The 21615-nt window shown below is 38.4% G+C and overlaps 1 protein-coding gene across 2 annotated transcripts in view; it reads left to right on the top strand.

The window, feature by feature from the left end:
* MYOM2 (myomesin 2) overlaps positions 1-21615 on the top strand; it is a 235516-nt gene that overhangs the window by 199083 nt on the left and 14818 nt on the right. For both annotated transcript variants that reach the window (XM_077487771.1, XM_077487772.1), the window contains 6 exons: positions 1507-1566; positions 2838-2905; positions 6910-7023; positions 7202-7289; positions 8872-8910; positions 16387-16492. In XM_077487771.1, the coding sequence (XP_077343897.1) occupies positions 1507-1566; positions 2838-2905; positions 6910-7023; positions 7202-7289; positions 8872-8910; positions 16387-16492 (475 nt within the window). The remainder of the gene's footprint in view (positions 1-1506; positions 1567-2837; positions 2906-6909; positions 7024-7201; positions 7290-8871; positions 8911-16386; positions 16493-21615) is intronic.

The raw sequence follows: 21615 nt of genomic DNA on the forward strand, positions 1-21615 counted from the left end.
AGCTGTGATGCTTGTGACTTCACAGCTGGCAGCCTACTGTGCATGTGCGAACTGTGCTGTGCTTTCTGAATAGTCTTCTGGGATCTGTGACATGTCACAGAAGACTAAGGGGAGGGAGGGGGAGAGGAGAACTTCCACTTGGATTTCCTAGAGGTGAGAGTGGGTACCTGTCAAAACTAGGTACCTGCTCCCCCCAAAAAAATGACACGCTGATTTTTTGCAGAGGAGCAGGAGGAGGATTTAAAGCAAGAATGTTCCCTTTTGGATGAGGTTCTGCTTTAAAGTTTTCATGCAGCTTAAGGCAGACCTTCATCCATGAATATGGCTGTCTCTCCTCTGCCTGCTCCTCCTCCCTCCTACACAATTGGGATTTTTTTTAAATGTTTTTAATTTTTACATGGTTAACATTCGCAACCTTTGTACTAGGGGAGGATGACACATGAAATGCAATCTTGTGCATATGCAGACACACTATGGAGTCTATAGGACCTGGCAGAGCAGCCTGGTGTGTCTGCACATGTGGGATGTTCTGGCTCTGCTAGGTCTCATAGATGATGTAGCGTGTCTGTGCATGTGCAAGATTTTGGGCCAAAATGGTGGCACTTTAGCAAAGTGACAGAGAAAAATATTGCGACATGGAAAAACATACAGAAGCAATTGTCAGAGAATAAAAAAAAATGCTAGGTGGGGGTGAAGTTCCTCTTTAAGCAAAAAACACAATTGGAAGAGCTAAAACCCCTGATGAATTTCACCTTCTGTGTATCTTCTGAAAATATTCCTTAACTTTAGTCCTGAAATTTTTCTAGGAAGATAACAAAAAAGCATTGTTTTAGCAAAGTGGGTAATCACCTAACAAGCTTTTATTAGTGCGCTTGTCTCTGTTGGGAAGATTGCCCATCACTTTCTGTACTAAAGAAAGCAATTGAGTTCCTCTTTTCTTAAAACTAACAGAATGGTTAGTACTCCTGCCTTGCAGCACTATGGTCATTGGTTTGAATCCAACCATGATGACGCTAGCTGCAAAGAGTTTGCATGTTCTCATTGTGCTTGTGTGTGTTTACTTCCACACTCCAAAACATGCTGGTAGGTAAATTGGCTTTTGATTACATAGTACATTTTGTATGTATGCATGTGAGGTAGAGACCATAGATTGCAAGCTTCTTTAAGGCAGGGACTGATATGAATAGTACAATATATGTAAAGTGCTGCATAAAATAGTTGGCACTATAAATACCTCTAAAAATAAATGTGTACATTTTTTTGCTGTTTCCAGTAGAATTTAGAGTTTACAGTATAATTTTTTAAAGAATGTTAAAAACAGGAATGTTCCCTAATATCAACGAGTTAATGTGAATCATTAGTAATGCAAAAATGCCTTTGCTATTGTTCTCTGAGAGTAAAAATAAAATTTAAGAATGATTTCACTTGCCATTGTATATTTAATTTGTTTTTTTTTATCTATGCACATTTGCTTAGTTCTAATGCATTTTATCTTTACATTCACAGCCTTCAAGGCAGTACTAGCTGAAGCTGAGTTCCAGAGGAAGGAATACATTAGAAAGCAAGGTATAATGGAATAATAATAAGTACTGCATCAATTAAATGATCTACATTCATAAAAATTGCTGTGTTTTTACAGTTCAACAAGTGCTCCTCTAATTAACATTCATTCAACACAGCTTGTTAATATTGAAACATGATAAACAGAAAATAGTATGAAATTACGTCCTGCCTTTTAGTTGTAGGGGTTAAAGTGTTATCCATATTACACCTGCGTTAAAGAGGCAGGTTCATTAGAGTGGCACAACTGCAGTAAATCGTAAAAAAATTATGCTATGAGTTTCTCCTTCAGTAATTGCTGGAATTTATCATTTAAAATGGAATTTGAACACACACCATTACACTTAACGTAAAGTGGAAAAGTACTGTCTATTCATTCCCTTATGGTAATAGCTCTGATGAAAGTGCTTCATACACCCTCATCATATCCAACATTTTAAAATTAGTTTCATGGCATTTTATAGAATGTAATCATTCATATATTTCACAGAATTAATGTGACATAGTTCATCATTTTGATGTGATGCTGTTATTATGCAATATGTTATGTTTACTAGTGACTCTAAAAAGTTAGGTGCTGATGCAGGGGTTTAACTTCAGATGCTGTACAACTTATCTGTGTTGAACAACCAGATCATTCATTTTAAGTGGGAGCAGACAGATTCTGAGAACTTCAAAATAATAAGTACATATCATGAACAGTTAAAGCTTAAAGAGGCTATCTCAAAAAATGCAATACAATATGGAGGCACTCATGGCCATTCCCTGCAGTGACAGTGGTAGCAGTAATTCTGCTTTAAACAGGTATTGCTTTACTGTTCATATTTGGATAGGAATTTGGAGATTTGCTGGAGTGTATGTGCATTGTATCGGGTTGTCCACTCTATATCAGAAGCAGAACATTTCTTCTATCTGACTTCTACATATTTGTGGCCTCCTTCCACACTCCCCCTCCAAAATGTTGGGTTCAACGTCTGTGATTTCAGCATACAGCACACATATTAAACTTTTTTTTAAATTATTCTCTCCATGCTTATTCTTTATCAGCAATCCAAACAGCGAGGTTGTTACAATAAACCCATATTTTCCTCTTATACCCAAGGTAGAGGTAAACACAGATATAACAGGAATATACAATTAAGAAGTATCAATGATCAGCCAGTAAACAGACCTGATATTAAGGAAAAAATTACAATCAGTTCAGAAAATACTTACAAATAAATAATAATCAAACCAAAGCTGTTTCTGATGCTAAGTTTAATTTCTTCAATGTACAGGCCCTCATTTCCAGGAATATTTGTACTGGGAGGTATCAGAGGAATGTGAAGTTTTGCTTGTTTGCAAGGTATGGTTAAACGCTTAACTGCTCATATTCTATCATTAAAAATATCTATTGATTTCTGTTCTATTGATGTAGCCTGCCTGTGATGAGTTCCTTCCACAAATATGTTTTTCTATGCCAGAAAGACATAGTCTTGCAATGTGAGCATTGGTATGTAAGGAACAAAATATATTCAGTGTAATATATATATTGCTACCCCCGCAGGAGCCACTTGGTTGGTTTTTCTCTGTTCTTTGTCTTGACTCAGTGAATGCTGATTCACTTTTTGAAAAGGGTGACAAAAATGGTAAGTTATAGGCAATGCTTGTGGCAGATCAGAGGGCTCCGGTCAGTGTACCATGTATATGATCTCAGACAGGGACATGATTACAGACCCTGAGGCTGTTATGCAACATTTTGTTGAGTACTATTCAGCTTTAAATTCTTCTATACCGTCTTACGATAGGAGGGAATTGATATACCTTCTGTCGAAAGAAAAAGAATACTATAACTGGTATAGATTGCACTCTAGGATAATGGTTAGGATATGGTGCAATGTCCTCTTACAGGTACCGCTTGGAATAAGCAATTGGCAAAGGAGTCTGTGGAGCAGCTATGGGGAAGGCAGTCCTTTGTCCAATCTCTTCAGCCAGCTAGTGTTGGGGCCCAGTTTTCCCAGTGGTGAATATAAGTACAGTCCCAGTAAAACTTGTAGGCAGTGAATAAAGCTACTAGATAACTGTATAGTCAGTTCCTAAAGGGCTCAGTCTGCCTATCAGCAGATGGTATATCACTGCAATAACAACTCAGCAGTCCCAGCAATATTACAGCTCACAATTCAGTCACACACAGCCATTATTCCTCCTTCAGTTCTGCACCCAGGTAATGCAACTTGTCAGAACGCCAGGACTCATCCTTCTTCATTCCGCTTGGGGGGCCAATATGCAACAAGTGATGCACACTGGATGTGCACTCTCTGGTTGTAACTAATACAGTCCGGAAAAAGGCATCTCTTTATCTCTCTAGAATCTCTTCTCTGGATGACAGTTCTTATAATGCAGTATTATCTGACTCTCTCCCCTTGCTGGAAACAGATGTTAACCAGTTCGGCACCACAGGGCAGTAACTATAGAGAGCAGCTGCAGCAAGTGTTTCACTCACTTTGTATTCTTACCAAGCAGTTGGCTATTGATATATATTTAACTCTTAGCCAAGCATTATATATATTTATAAATATATCACAATTTTCAACTTCTTTTTTGTGCACTGAAAATTAATTCACAGGGTAATATCTAATACAATGTTCTCTTTGTATTATGAATGCAGCAGTCAAGCTTCGTCCCTAGATTAATTTAAAATTATTTAAATCAAAGATTTCACAAAACAGGAGAATAGGGATAAACTAATGCTGCTTACACATGACCGGACTTTCCGGCAGACTAGGTCCGATGGTCTTCCCGACTGACTTTCGGCGGAGTTCTGATGGACCTTCCGAACAAATGGACTTGCCCACACACGAACGGACTACGTTGTTCGAAAGTCCGTTCGTTTTGAATGTGATGACGTAAGATGGGACAAAAAAGGAAGTCCAATAGCCAGTAGCCAATAGCTTCCCTTGCATCGTATTTGGTCCGTCAGAATAGCATACAGACGAATGGTTTTCCCGATAGGAATTGAGCCCGTCGGACAGATTTGAAACATGTTCTATTTCTAGGTCCATCTGATTTTTTTAATGAAAAATGATCTGATTAGCCCACACATGATGGGATTGTGCGACGGGCTGATTCCGACGGACCTAGTCTGCCGGAAAGTCCGATCATGTGTATGCGACATCACTGTAAACTGGCAGTTATGTAAAATGTAGCATGTTGATTTTATGATCTTTTACAAATAAAATATTTACAAACTAGAAACTATTACTTATTAGCATGAGATTTAGGGTGTATATTCACACTAGAGTGTACTGTGCCAAAGCATATTTGACCCCAAGTTTCTAGTTCTAGTTGATTCATGCAGTCTCCACCTCGTTTGTAGGAAGACCTTTATTGATACATTTTCTTTGCATATTATATGCGGACTGCCTACTGGGACATTCTTCTGTCTCTTTCAGTATAGAATCCATATACCCAGTGAATTGTGGACTTTATATCTGCACTTCTTTATTATTTCTTTTCACTCACTTGTGTCATATTGGTATGGACTATTTATATGTTTAGTCTTCATTGATATCTTATATATTGAGTCACCATTTACCTATACATAATTATATGCTTTTATATTAGCGCTACACAATTTTTTATTTATTTGGTCCAGCTTTGTTTGTTTGAGTGTTAGCTGCTGTATGTTGCACTTTGTCACTTTTGTTTTAGCACAGTGTTTTCCCCCTTTTCCCTCTCCATCCAATCTGACAGAGCTTGAGATATTTTACAAAGAAGAATGGACAAAAATGTCACTCTCTAGATTTGAAAAGCTGGTAGAGACATCCCCAAAAAGACTTGCAGCTGTAATTGCTGCAAAAGGTGGTTCTACAAAGAATTTCCCTTCCACTTCACATTTATGTGCCACTTTGTGTTGGTCTATCACATAAAATCCAAATAAAATATATTAACATTTTTGGTTGTAACACTGGCACTGTAGAATATCAATATTTTATGATTACAATGCAAACTAACCTATATTAATAGCTTGTGGCATTGGAGCTCCAAGTTCAGCAAAAAGTCAGTTGCATGAGGGTTGGCATTAATTCAGAGAAAAGTCACAATTATTAATAGGATATCTACTTAACAAATGATTTAGGGTTATATTCACACTAGGCATGGTTGCCTTGTTTTAATTGTAAATACAAATGCCCCACCCACACTTCCCTGCTGGTGTTTGCTCACATGCTAGACCTGAGCATGCTTACATCACCTCTGCCAGCCACACCATAGTGATCCCTGCTTCCATGCTCTGTGAGTGCTCAGTGACATAAAATCCCAATTAAAAAAAAAATTAAGTTTTTAGGTTTTAAAAAGACAAAATGTGGAAAATGTCAAGGGTATGAATACTTTTTCAAAACACTATATATGGAAACCATTGTATTTTGTTAGTAGGTATTTAAGAGGAACTGAACTCTGGTAGCTGTATCAAAAAAGACAGGCCAATGGCAAAGGACTGGTCACCAGTATTGCTTGTGGCCTCCCTACAGCTGATCTTTTCCCATTACATCTATGTTGTGTCCTGTGTCTCTGTGTGGAGGAAGGACATTACTTCCTCATGTACTTACATTCCTACAGAAAGCAGAACATTAAGCAGTGCAGTAGGGAAGGCATCAATTGTCCCTTCAAAGCTGGTGAGACTAGCAGTAGAGGAACATATCAGATGTGCAGTTATTAAGCTGTATGCACAGTGCCTAGGCCCTCTTGTATACCTGGAAGTGCACTGGAGTTCCAGACAAAAGGTATTTTTTTAAGGTAGCTTTGGTAAAATACACATTTATATATGTTCTCTGTGACATATGATTTACTGCAAATACTTACATTTTGAGTTCAGGTCCGCTTTACACTTGCAAAGCACCACCAATGTATAGGGTACAAGGCAAGTAGAACATTTTCAATTTTCTATGTGATTCCCTTACAGCTAAACATGGTACTACAGCTCTGTTGCTGCTCTTTTCGTACTGTGAAATTGTGCTATATAAAAAAATTACAATGACAAAAATATTACAGGGAAATAATAAAAGGTCTGCAAAATACCAGGCAATGTGAAAATACACCTTAAAGTTTCTCTCTGGAAAAAATCTTTATTTACTGCATTTATATACCAACCTGAAGTAGATTACAGTGTATTGTTCCTACCATAATCAGAAACACACTTACACACACATTAGGTACACTTTTATCAGACACCAGTAACTTTTTGGGTACATTTTTGGCAGGAAACAGAAGTACCTGGAAGAGAGACAAGTGAATCTATCCATATGTTTTGGGTTGTGGGAAGAAATAGCAGTGTCTGGATGAAATACATGCAAATTTATTTTTATTTTACAGGTGGCAAATATAAAGAAGGAAACAGTGTTTAAATGGTACAAGGATGAGATACCAGCAGAATCATTGGATGCTCCCGATCTGCAACAAGGAGTGTGCATATTCCGCATTCCTAAGGTAGTATTTTAAAATCAAACCCTTACTGTGTTCTGTATACTGGGCCATACGCTTGTTTACAAACAGCTCAATATTGTTTTTTTCTATAGGTGTACAGATGAGTAGTCTTAGTCTATTTCCTTTTATAATGATCTTAAATGTAAAGTAAAAACAGTTGACATATGTTATTTCTTTACAGTTGACAAAAAAAGACCAGGGTGAATATAAAGCAACACTAAAAGATGAAAGAGGCCAAGATGTGTCTATTCTTGAACTATCTGGAAAATGTAAATATGTATTTTTTTTTTATTCTTTATGAAATATATAAAATGCATGTTGGTAGTGTACTGCCCAATGCAGGTACCCCAAGCTTACCAAGAAAGGCCTTCGGTTTTCCCCATTTGTATGAGAAAAGGTAATTGTGCTATCTCTGTGCATATGTAAAATAAGCTGTTGCATGGATGTATATGTCTGTAGACTGTAATTCTATAAATAGTTTTCTTATAAAAACAAAACAAAAACATAAAAACTTTTGGTTAAACTTTTTGGTAGATTTTTGGTAGCTAAAAGGGTAACAGAAAAGTGTTATGACCTACTCTAAATAAGTCTTGTTTTATTCTTCTCCTATATATATTGTAGAGATGGAATGGGAGCTTGTGCCTAGCACATTATTAATTATGGTTATTTAGAAGATGCTGTCCCCTACTTCTTGAGAATTTGAAGAGCTGCTAGTACCAAAAATACCTATGTGAACATGTATAATAAGCCGGAGTTAGTTTTGTAGCTACATCATATTTTGACAAGTTCTGGCAAGTAGAAAGCAGGGAATGTTTAGGTGCTGTTGTTAAGAATAATAAATGGTTTTCTGGTCTATAATTTGTATAGTATCTTCCTATAACTCCCATTACTTTATAGGATACCTAACACAATAACTCTGTTACTTTTGTATTGCGTGACAATGACATGGCATGGCAAGATAATAGAATTTCACTTTAAATTTCACATGCTGTAATTCATTTAATTACGGTAGTTGTGCTCATCTTCCAAAAGCTAACTTCTCATAGGCTGCCCTATGTTAATTTAATATCTCATTAAACTACAGAAAGTTTTTAAACATCTAATTTGCAGGACAATATCTGTGAAGAGGAATTTCAAGTTATTAATTCTCAGCAATCCTACTCATTTAACCCTGTAAAACATATACACACACAGTGGGGTTATAGAACTAAAATTGGAGAGTGCAAAACCTAGTGCAGCTCTGCATGTAAACCAATCAGCTTCCATTTTTTTTGGTCTAAGCTCAATTGAACAAGTTGAAGCTGATTGGTTACCATGCACAGCTACACCAGATTTTTCACTCTCCAGTTTTAGTAAATCAACCCCAATGTGTATTTTATGTGTGCATAAAATGATTGCAATCTTTACACACATGAAATGTGTGGTGTATTTAAATAACGAAAAATGGTAAAGCTAGTATAGTATTTGACATTACTATGCATCACTGTACATATCATAAAAATAATTCATTTATATATGCAGTTTCCATCCCAACAATATTTGCAATATTTTACTAAGCATACACTATGGCAAGAATTATGTTTCTATAGACATTCACCTGACTAAACATTTTGGAGCAGCAATTATAATTCTGCTGTGTAAACAAAGTCAAATAACTAATCTGGCATTTTATACACAAGATTGGAACGATGATGAATAATGTGGGACTTTATTGCATGTCATGCCATCATGTGCTTGATTAAAAAGGAAATTGCCCTTCTGTAGATGTGTTTGAACCATATTGTTCTGGCTCTTATGTATTTATCTTTTCTTTTGAGTTTCTGTGTTTATAAATGCCTTTTCTCTCCCCAGTGTATGAAGACATTATTCTTGGAATGAGCAAAGTCAGTGGTAAGGCAATATTTCTTTCTTATTCCATTTACATATGATTAAGCAAAAGCCAGTCAAGCAAAATACATCAATAGTCAGTTGCAAAGCAGTCCATTTTAGGGGTCACCGGTGGAATAATAAGGGTCCATGTAATGATAGCTCAGTAAATACCTTTGAGAATAGAAATAGTTATGTAATTTCTTTATTTGTAAACATGTGTAAATAAGGGATACTCATGACACTAGTCTTTTTAGTTTTTTACCATGTTTACTAAATTAAAATCAGTTGTCTATTAGATGCGGTTAAAGAGGACCTGATCTCTGGTAGCAGTGTCCAAAAATGGCAACAATAGGGCAAATGACTGGGCACCAATATTGATTCCTAAAGCTGATCTTTTCTCCCCTACCAGCATACAATGCTTTGTTCTTCACCGTGTCTCTGTGTAGGGGTTGCTCCCTTAATAAAGGCTGCCCCCCGATGAATAGTGAGCTAAAAACTGGTAAAATAGACAACTGGTAAATGTTGAAAAAACTTACTTAATTAGTAAGGATGATCAAAACAGGAGAGTTCATAATTCAGAACTTTTGGATTCTATTAAGTATTTGTCTTATTGTGGAGAGCTATGAAATTTAGAAATCCAAGCAGTCAAGATGTATTGTTGTTTGATACCTTGAACATGGACACATCTATATGTATACATGTGGTTGGACAGACTGGTTTGCAATTCACTGATTCATCTGGTCGTCATACTGATTTGTCCATTACTGTTATGAACTAAAGAAATTAAATAAAGTATAAAGTCTTTTATTGAATATACACTATGACAGCAGCCGCCGGTGCTAAATATTTAGGGGGGGGTGGCAAACTAACACCATCCACCCCCACCAGGGAGATGGACGGGAAGGCAGCGATCGCCGTAAGCAACCCCTCCCACGAGAGATGAATGGCAGATGGGAAGGTGGCGGGACTAACCTTAACATAGGAGGCAGGGGGGAATGAGGAGCTGGGCCATTGCATCTCCTCCAGGCTGAACAGGCTGAACATATACTGTTGTGCTCATAAGTTTCAGAAGTTTGCATTCCCTTGTAGAATTTATGATTTCTTGGCCATTTTTTAGAGAAAAGCCATCTATTATCAGTCAAATGTGTTTACTCTTTTTAAATCATAATCACAACAGAAACCACCCAAATTTCCCTGATCAAAAGTTTACATACCCCAGATCGTAATACAGTGTATTGTCCCCTTTAACATCAATGACAGCTTGAAGTCTTTGTGGTATTTGTGGATGAGGCTCTTTATCTTCTCAGATTGTTTTTGGGGTAAATTGTCTATATTAGAACTATAACAAACTGACATTTGTAGCCTCACATAAAAAACAAAAGGCTACTACAAGGCAAGTAAACATTCAAATGATAAGTGGCTAGTCGTAGCTAATTAGATGTCTGTTTGTTTAGTTTTATAGCAATAAGAACACACACAAATGGAAGACATCGTTTTGAAGTGACTTCATGTATTTGGTTATTTTCTGTTAGAATAAAAGAAACAGCTGGTTTTGCCGCCTCTGGATTTGTATTCTATGTTGTATATTGTGCAACATATGACATTTTGTAAGTCATGATCCACATTTGACTTTGATATTGCATAATAGATTTTAAAAAGCCTTAATACCCTTCAGTCTGTTAGCAATTGTAGAAGACAAACCTTTATTGCAATACCGGTTCCGTAGACACTTGAATATAAACTGTATCTTATCTTTTTAATTTTCTTCCTTCCATTCTCAGCCTCCCCTGAGTAATTGCAAAGCTCTTGCTCAAAATGAATTTTAAAGTGTTTTACCTCATTTTAAATTTTCTTTTACTGGGTCTAAAAATGAATATGCTAATGCTCCTTAGTGCATCTGTATTATGAAAGTCTTGCTGACTAATGTGTATTTTTATGTTCAGTTTTTCAAGGAGATATACACATGTGCAGGCTGGGAAGGCAGAGTAAGCACACGTAAATTGTCAACAAAATTGTCTATTGAGATGCTGAGTGCTTCAAAAATACATCATAGAGAAATGTAGGAACTATTTCAGCCATAAATAGCATGGAATCGAAATAATGATATATCAACAACATCCAATAGGATTTCTATTTTCTTTTGAAAGATGACACCTTATGGCTCATTAGAGGCAGCTACACTTTTTGTTTCTATTTTCTTTACATTACTTTTCAGAAAGTAGTCCCATATGACTGTACCTGGCTACATATTAAATATTGCTACTTTACTAAAAGAATAAAGTAGTTTCTCAAGATACATTCTATAGTCCTGCCTGATGCAATAGAAAAACACTGTTAGAATAAGCATCGAGTTAGGATTGGATATGGTGAATTGCTTAGCTATGGCTTATATTTTATTTCGTCATACCAGAATATCACAAACTCCCTGTCACTGATTTGAAGGAGTAGATACTGATACTGATATCCCAGCCTGCACCCTACAAGGATCTGTGTGATTTATAGAAATCCAATATTCATTATGGCTTGTGGGTTCCCCAGAAACAGTTCCCACACATGAAGTGGTGCAAATAAGTCATTTACCAGTTATGAGTCTCGAATCTGATTTTCTGTTGATCCTAGTTTGAGCAAACGGATCTCCTTATCACTAGTCTTAATTGTCAGCATATACAGGTCTATTTATAGCTGTATTAATTTAAAAGTGAACCTGTTACATAGTAGAATTACATAGTAGGTGAGGCTGAAAAAAGACACAAGTCCATCAAGTCAAACCTATGTGTGTGATTATATGTCAGTATTACATTGTATATCCCTATATGTTGCGGTCATTCAGGTGCTTATCTAATAGTTTCTCGAAACTATCAATGCCCCTCACTGAGACCACCGCCTGTGGAAGGGAATTCCACATCCTTGCTGCTCTTGCAGTAAAGAATCCTCTATGTAGTTTAAGGTTAAACCTCTTTTCTTCTAATTTTAATGAGTGGTCACAAGTCTTGTTAAACTCCCTTTTGCGAAAAAGTTGTATCCCTATTGTGGGGTCACCAGTATGGTATTTGTATATTGAAATCATATCCCCATCTCAAGCATCTCTTCTCCAGAGAGAATAAGTTCAGTGCTCACTCACCTTTCTTCATAACTAATATCCTCCAGACCCTTTATCAGCTTTGTTGCCCTTTTTTGTACTCACTCCATTTCCAGTACATCCTTTCTAAGGACTGGTGCCCAGAACTGGACAGCATATTCCAGGTGCGGCAGGACCAGAGTCTTGTAGAGCAGGAGAATTATCGTTTTATCTCTGTAGTTGATCCCCTTTTTAATGCATGCCACTATTCTGTTTACTTTGTTAGCAGCAGCTTGGCATTGCATGCCATTGCTGGGTATATCATCTACTAGGACCCCCAGGTCCTTTTCCACCCTAGATTCCCCCAGAGGTTCTCCCCCCAGTGTATAGATTGCATTCTTATTTTTGCCAGCCAACTGCATTATATGACATTTTTTTACATTGAACCTCATTTGCCATATAGTTGCCCACCCCATTCATTTGTTCAGATCTTTTTGCAAGGTTTGCACATCTTGCGGAGAAGTTATTGCCCTGCTTAGCTTAGTATCATCCACAAATACAGAGATTGAGCTGTTTACCCCATCCTCCAGGTCATTTATGAACAAATTAAATAGGATTGGTCCCAGCACTGAACCCTGTGGGACCCCACTACCCACCCCTGACCATTCTGAGTACTCCCCATTTATTACCACCCTCTGAACTCACCCTTGTAGCCAGTTTTCAATCCATGTACTCACCCTATGGCCCATGCCAACTGACTTTTATTTGTACAGTAAATGTTTATGGGGAACTGTGTCAAATGCTTTTCACATCTACAGGCAATGGCAAAGACTGTTCATAGGCTATGCATATTAAAGTCTTTATACTGTATATTCTGAAGCAGTGAAAGCACTTTAAAACAAGCCATTGATCACTTTGAAAGTATAGGCACTGTGGATAAATTAATAATGAAATTTCACAATAAAGGCCCTGAAATCACAACCCTTTTTGCATTTTACTTCATATTTAAGCAGAATCTTGGTAGCATGTCAACCTTCCAATGTAAAGACATAGATGTTGTTAGAAACTGACTAGAATTAGACTTTGGAGTCTACATTGAGGTATTCAAGAACCTTTAAGAATGAATTACTTCACATAACATGCATCTAAAGAGATCAGAAATGGCTTGTCTCAATGTTCTTTTTTCACATATTACAAATACATAAATAATATAATGTCCATGGTCTTGGCACAGGTGCACTTGAAAGCACTCTGTCAGAAGTTAGCTGTCAGTGAATTGAACAAAAGGACAGTTGACAGTTCTCTGATCACCTGTTTTTTTTATGCCAGAAGCACTATATTTATACAGTAGAATGGAGGTGTTAGATTGCTACTGTTCTTAACAGTGGCGTAACTTGAACCTTCAGGGCCCCGATGCAAGAAACCATGAAGGGCCCCCCTGACAGGGCTCTTTACTCCGAGTTTGGTGGCGGAACAACAGAGCCCGGTTGCAAGTGGGTGGCTGCATGTAAAGGAACCAATTTCTCCATTTGCCGCCGCTTCTCCACCTCTCCCTCCCACAGGCATTCAGCGGCTGCAGGAGGAAAATGGAGAGATGGGTTCCTCTATGTCTGTGTTTCTCAATCTTTTTCCAGTCAGGGCACCCTCTAAGTAAATCCCTATGTGAATGGGGCTACACTGCAACCACCCTGCAACTGTGTGCATTGCATGCAGTTGCAGCATAGTGATGATGCATTTAAGGGGTTGTAAGCCCTTGTGTTTTTTCACCTTAATCCATCCTATGCATTAAGGTGAAAAAACACCTGGCAGTCACCGGAACCCCAGCCCTCACCGCTTTACTTACCTGAGCCCTGGAACTTCACCAGGTGGAGATGCGTTCTTCCTTTGCCCGGGGTTCTCGGCTCCTGATTGGATAGATTGATAGCAGCTCAGCCATTGGCTCCCACTGTTGTTAATGAAATCCAATGACGCGGGCATCGGGGGCGCCTGCAAGGCAACCCCCCCACCCGGAAGAGCGCTTTTCCTAGGGGGTTGTCTGATAAGAGGAGGAGCCACGAGAGCCACAGAGGGACCCCAGAATACAAGGTTTGGGGTCACTCTGTGCAAAACGAGCTGCACAGTGAAGGTAAGTATAACATGTTTGTTATAAAAAAAAAAAGCAAACCTTTACAATCACATTAAGGGATTAAAACAGGTGGTCAGGAGGCAACATATTGCCCCTTTACCAGCTGTCAAATGCCTCTAAAAAGCGATCGGAGCACAGATTGCTTTTCAGAGGAATAGCATTTTTTTGCTGTAACTTTGAACAAGCAAGAAAAAAAAAAAACTGTTTTGATTGTACACATATGGGGTAGGGCTGGGGAAAAAATCTATTTGAATCTTGAATCAAGTTGATAGGTCAAATCGATTCAAATTTTCAGCAAATAGTTTTTTTTAGATATTTATTTTTTCACCAGGATCGGTGCTGACACCGCACCAGTCCTGAGGAGATGAGGGCAGGAGTTTTTAGGTGAGGCCGCGGCTTCGGCCTAGTCCACGAGGCCGGACCCACGGACTAGGACGAAGCCACGGCCTCACCTAAAAACTCCTGTCCACAGCTCCTCAGGACTGGTGCGGAGTCCATAAAAAAAAAAACTGGATTCGAATTGTGAATCGAGTTTTTTTTTTTTAAATGACAAATTTTTTAGACAATCGCCCAGCTCTAACATGGGAAGGGGGGGCAGGATTAAACGCAGATACATAAAATGTGCATACATACATCTAAACAGCAGCGGCTGGTGCTCAACATTTTTGGGGGGCACAAAAATTTCTATAAACAAAATCATCAAATGCAGCCACTGTGCCGTCAAACACTGCCACCGTACCCTCAAATGCAGCCACTGTGCCATCAATCGCAGCCACTGTACCCAAACGCTGCTACTGTGCCCAACAAACGCTGCCACTGTGCCATCAATTGCAGCCACTGTGCCATCAAACACTGCCACCAAAAGCTGCCACTGTGCCATCAGACACTGCCACTGTGCCCATTTAACGCTGCCACTGTGCCCTCAAATGCCGCCACTGTGCCCTCAAATGCTGCCACTGTGCCATCAAACGCTGCCACTGTGCCATCAATTGCAGCCACTGTGCCAAACGCTGCCACTGTGCCCATTTAACGCTGCCACTGTGCCCTCAAATGCTAGAACTGTGCCATCAATTGCAGCCACTGTGCCATCAATTGCAGCCATTGTGCCATTAAAGGCTGCCAGTGTGCCATCAAATGCTGCTAGTGTGCCCTTGAATGCCCCCAGTGTGCCCCCCCGCCCGCTCGCCATCTACACACATGCACATACACATACATGCACACACATACACATACACATGCACACACACAAAATGCACACACACACATAAAGTCTTTTCAAAAACGGCAGTGCTTTATCTTACCTCTTCCTGCCGGGTACTGCACTGTAGGGGGAGACAAAGAGCACACACTGCTTTCACTTTAGTTATAAGCAGCATGGGGCCCGGTCGCCTTGGCGATCTCAGCGACCCCTATAATTCCGCCACTGGTTCTTGAAGCTAAAATAAGATATAGCCCAAAACAGTTGCTAATGCATCGAATATCAAAGGGACTGCAGAAAATCGGAGGACTCTGAGACCCCATTAGGAAACCAACCCATAAGCTGCACACCCCAGCCACACAGATAAAGATCTGCAATTTTTCTATGATAAAATGCAATATACACTTAATTTTTCTTGTTGAAACTACATTTTACATATTTCCAATAAGCATATGCCAAAGCATGTTTATGGACTGACTTTTGACAGTTGTGTATTATATTGTCATTCTTAATCATATTTAAAGTAACTAAAAACACAGAATGACCATTATGTTAACACTGAGAGCGTGAGGTAGCAGACGTGATTTACATTGCCTAAACCCAATTAAACTACATATTTTTATTTTATAGTGATATATAATGTTAATAATCTCCTAATGCAAGGAAAAACAGACACATTGAAATATCTTGTTATGGCTCTCGGAAGATGAAGTCTATTATAAAGATAATTACTGAAATTACTGAGTGTTTATCATTTTATAGAGAAAATACACACCAAGGCATGTTGTGTTTGAAAGATCATTGTTAAGAAGGCAATGTAAAAACAAGGTGGTTTTGAAAGAATAATACCCTGAAAGACCTGAGAACTCTAATGTCTTATTCTAGCTGTCTGCATTCTTGAAGGGGGACTGTCCTAAAAATGCATCAAAGTCAGTTATTCAAACTATTTCAAATATAACTGAAGCTTACAAAGGATACATCTGTGCATTGACGAAAATAGCTCTTCTTGCTAAACCTACCAGAGAACTACTGTGCTTTTCTGCCTTCCCAAACAACATTTCTAAGCAAGGATAAAAGGAAATGATATCATGTAGTGTTTCTTATTCCTTTTTTTAGGATCATCTGCTTCTGAGCTGAAAATCCACTGCACACCAGAAGGAATTAGATTCCATTGTTTCATGAAATACTTCTCAGAAGACATGAAAGTGTCCTGGTACCAGAGGTATGGAGTTTATTAACATTGTTCCTTATCATGTTGAACAAGCTCTAGATTGTCTTAACTCTTAGTAGTCTGACTACATTTATTTTTCTTTGAAATAAGTAAGCAGAAATCTAACTGGCTGCTATTGGCAATGTAACTCACCTTCATATCTTCATAGTAAATGAAACTTTTTTTTGTCAGAATTTCACTTTTCATAATAAATAGAAGTATTTTCCAATGTCATTCCTGACCCCAGCTCTCCGAATGTGCTTTTCTCTCACATACCACATTCACATGATATTTAGAATCTTGTCAGCCTTTTTGTATCTTTGAGTGGATTTTCAGATTGGGCCAATCACAGCACGCGGCGCCGCTCGCACATGCACAGTGGGTGCCCGGCTGGAAAGCCACAGCCGGGTGCCTACAGTTGCAATGCTGGCGCCGCCGAGAGGGGGGGGGACTAGGTGGCTTCGTTCCCCCGCATGGCTGGACCCTGGGACAGGTAAGTGTCCGATTATTAAAAGTCAGCAGCTGCAGTATTTGTAGCTGCTAAATTTAAATTATTTTTTTTCTAGGGGAAACTCCTCTTTAAGGTTTACAAACCCTAATAGCTTCAGCCGAAGTGTACTAGTGAAAGAGAAGAGAGCTATTTTATTACAAGAAATAAGAGACTACAGATGACATAGAAATGTAAAATTACACAACAATTTTAGATAGCAAGGGCAAAGGGCACAGATTTGTACTTTACTACAAGAAATAAAATATAATATTGCATGGGATACAGCAGTGTAAAACTGGTCAGTTGCAGGATCATTCTAATCAGGGATAACAGGCTAACATGTAATACAGCAGATGATACAGTAGTGTAACATTGGTCAGCAGTGGGATGTTTTTAATGCACAAGGCTAGGCCCAATTTTATTAGAGACAAAGATCAATGAATGGGGTTCAATACAAAAATAGCATAATGCTGGGGATACAACAGTGTAAAATTGCACATTGGTGGTTTAAGCACACTTAGATTGTTTTCTTTCAAATAATGAAGCAACGTGCTACAAACAAATGCAGCTCCAAGAGCAGGTGGTCAGTATAATTGAATGCTTTGCTTCCAACAACCCTATCTAATTTGGACACAGCTCTATCAACATAAAAAAAAAAAATACCACCTCTAAAACAAAAGCTCAATTTTTTTTAAAGAGAACAGAAAAAAGGGCCCTATCAAAACAGAATAAAAACAAAGGGGCATGTAAGGAGCCCACCGTACCATATATGACCGTAATCACTGACTACAAGAATTTATACAGTACCCAATTCCCATTCTAACCACAGCATGACCAAAACAAGGTAAGAAACTGAGAAGCCAATGATCAGCATTTAAAGGAGATTTACACAAACATCTTATCCCTTTACCCTACACTTCTTTGCATGTGACTCAGATCTGCAACCCAGCAGACTCCCTTCATCTACCTTCTATCGACCATTGACACCTTGACTGTGGAGAAAGTCAGCAGTACTAAATTCCTGGGAGTACACACCTCAAAGGATCTTACCTGGACAACCAACATCACGTTATTAACCAAGAAGGCACAACGTGCCTATATTTTCTCTGCCGCCTTAAAAAAGCCAGTCTCCCCCCACCCATCCTTACTACATTCTATAGGGCAACCATTGAGAGCATGCTGACCGGCTGCATCATTGCCTGGTATGGGAACTGCAGTTGTGCTGACTGCAAGGCCCTGCAGCGGCTAGTAAAGATGGCTGAAAAGATTATTGGTGTCTCTCTACCCTCCATTCTAGACATTTTGCATGCAAAGCTATTAGTATCGTGCAGGATTCTACCCATCCCTCCCACAGTCTCTTCAAGCTCTTGCCATCAGGTAGAACGTACCAGAATATCACAACCCGGACTGTCAGACTGCTCAACAGTTTTTTCACCCAGGCTGTGAGAGCCCTCAACTCCAATTCTCTTTGACACCTCTTCTACAACCTATATATTGTGACCAGGAACATCTCACTTCCCCTCCTTTTTACTCTTGAATATGCACTAGACACTTTTATAAACATTTGCTGCTACAAAGACTCTTAGAAATACACAGTATATGTACAGTTACGTAGTTCCCAAATGTGTATAAGTCTATAATTTTTATTTTTTATTGTATGTTTTTCGCTGTGTTTTATTCTTTGTATATTTATAATTATGTTTAATTAGTATGTAGCACCATGGTCCTGTCAGATACAACATTTCGTTCTACCGTATGTCCTCATGTCTAGTAGAATGACAATAAAGCTTGACTTGACTTGACTTCAGTGACTCTCAAATCTCACATTGGGGGCCCCATAACATACCAGACTGTTAATTTAGATTATTCGGAATCTATTACATCAAAGAGCCCTGTGCACCCAACTGATGCACTAGAGGAATTCCATGCTCTGCTCAACCACCTCCTTAGCAAAGCTGACTTTCAGTACAAGTACAATCACTATATTTTAATAACTCTTGCCAATACCATATTACTAAAGCAGGTGGCTATGCAAGTGTAGTCTGGAATGTCAGCTTTTGGACCTGACTAAACCCACTAGTATGCCCTGATGAGTCACAAAATCTGAACTTCAGCTTTCTTTACTGTACATTATAAAATGTATTTCTTACTTATAGGCAGTAGCTTATTTACTCATATGATGAATTATCTTCTCTTTCCGTGTGCTTTCATGTTTTGCTCAGGGAAAACACAAGCACTGTTGGCGATATTGATATCTGTGGTCAGTGGGGAAAACAAGAACATTTAGAGCCACTTCTCTAAATTAGTGATGACAAGCCTAAGGACACATACATATTCCAAATGAAATTATAGACACATTCAGGATTTAACTTGACTGTGATGGAAAAAGTCAGCTTCATATTAAATAATTAGAGCACAAACTTTATGAAGTAAATAACAGACCTTCTAAATTGTTGTGGGAATTAACTGTAATTGCATACAATGATATTTAATACATAAAAGATGCATGCATAGCACTTGGGAACTATTTCTAACCTATAAAATTACTTTTGCTATACATAATTTGAATTAAAAAAGTGTATCTACACTGGATTTCAGAATTGAATTGTACATTTGCACCCAATATAGCAACGCTATGCAAATAGCAGTGCAAATGTCAGGATTGCATTAATTTTTAAGCATGTATTGTTGACTTTAAGCTATATATATTTAAAAAAAAGCATAAATTCAGAATATATATTATAAAATGTGTTTAAAGGGATCTACAGTGTTTAAAATGTATGCACAGCTTAACCACTACAATACAGGGCACTTTCACCCCCTTCCTTCCCAGCCCAATTTTCAGCTTTCAGCGCTCTAGCGCTTTCAGTGACAATTGCGCGGTCATGCTACACTGTACCCAAATGAAATTGTTATCATTTTGTTCGCACAAATAGAGCTTTATTTTGGTGTTATTTATTCACGACTCCGGTTTTTTTTTTTGCGATATAAGCGCAAAAATAGCGGAAATTTGGAAAAAAAACAATATTTTCTTTTTTCTATTTGAAAAGAAATCCAATAAAATCAAATTTTGTCATAAATTTAAGCCAAAATGTTTTCTGCTACATGTTTTTGGTAAAAAAAATTCCGTTAAGTGTATAATAATTGGTTTGTGTAATCACGGACATATGTACGCAAATGATCATGTACATATGTGTGCAGGTGATCACGTACATATGTGTGCAGATAATCATTGGGACATGTGATTTTAGTGGGACATATGTGGGGGACATGTTTTTATTATTAGGGACATGTGTTTTTATTATTTGGGGACATGTGTTTTTATTATTTGGGGACATGTATGTTTTGGGGACATGTGTGTTTTGGGGACATGTGTGGGGACTGTGTGGTGTGTTGTGTGTTGACACTACACTGATGATCAGTGAGTAAAAAGCTGTAAAAAGCAGCCCATACTCACTGATCATCAGCCGGCTGCAGCGTTCTGCTCTCCTCTCCTCAGCGGTGACTTCCGTGTGAGGAGAGGAGAGCCGATTGCCTAGCAACCGGCTGTTTGTTTACATCACATGACGGCCGTGATTGGACACGGCCGTCATGTGATCAGGAGGGCCAATCACAGAGCCCTCCTGCCGATCTGAGATGTGCCGTGTCCGGGTGACACGAGCACATCGGGATCGCGCCGCCGCGCGAGCGCGCGCGCGCGCGATCCCGCTATTCCTGAAGGACGTTCCTGAACGGCCTGTCAGGAATAGACGGCTCCCACCCGGCCGTATATATGCATTGGCCGGGTGGGAAGTGGTTAATGTCTTTTTTTTTTTATATATAAAAGAGGTGGCAGAGGGTGTTCCCTTTACCTACATATATCATTCCCATCCCAAAAAGTTGGAAAGTATGCATTGGAATGCCATCTTTGTTACCTTTAGACTTCTCTGATGAACTAAATGTACTTTTATATAGTTTTACAACACTCTTTTTCTCTGTGGGCAAACAGTTACAAATCTAGGCTGCTCTACTTTGCAGTCTACCCCAATGATATACTATTAATTAGGTTCAGTTATTTTGATTGCAAGTCTGTTTTATATTATGTTAGCAGTGATTTGCTGAGTTTTATGTTAACATATTAATGCTCACATTCTAACTTTTATTGTTAGGTACATTTTGTGTTTAGCCTATGTAGGAAACATAAGAAAATTAAATTAAGCATCTGTTTACAGAGCAACATAGACCTTCATTTCCAAAGCATGCCTCAGTTATCTGAGAGTGCCTAACTTGAGCAATGTTCATTAATTTACAAGAGTCTGTAGTTTCTCATCTTCTAGGCTAATGATGGGTTCAGATTATCTCTTTCAAAGTCTGCCATTATTGCAATGCTAAACGCTGTACACAGCAGTGCCAATTAGAAAGGAAATGACTGCAGGGGTGACTCTTTGTTTTCAAGCAAAAATTTTCCCTTTTTGCAGATTGACTATAATGTTTCTGAAATGTATCTCAGTGATGCGTGAAAATGACATTCTTTAGATAGTTATTGTTTAAGTTTTCCATTGTTACTCTAAAAGGCAGCTTTACTTCTGCAAAAGGAAAATTATTGTTACAGAACTGGACCCATTATTATGGTCTGCCAATAAACCATTTTGAAGAAAGTTTCTTC

Source organism: Lithobates pipiens, unplaced genomic scaffold, assembly GCF_037356315.1.
Source record: "Lithobates pipiens isolate NorthernLeopardFrog02 unplaced genomic scaffold, aLitPip1_a1.2 Scaffold_18, whole genome shotgun sequence".
Taxonomy (NCBI): domain Eukaryota; kingdom Metazoa; phylum Chordata; class Amphibia; order Anura; family Ranidae; genus Lithobates; species Lithobates pipiens.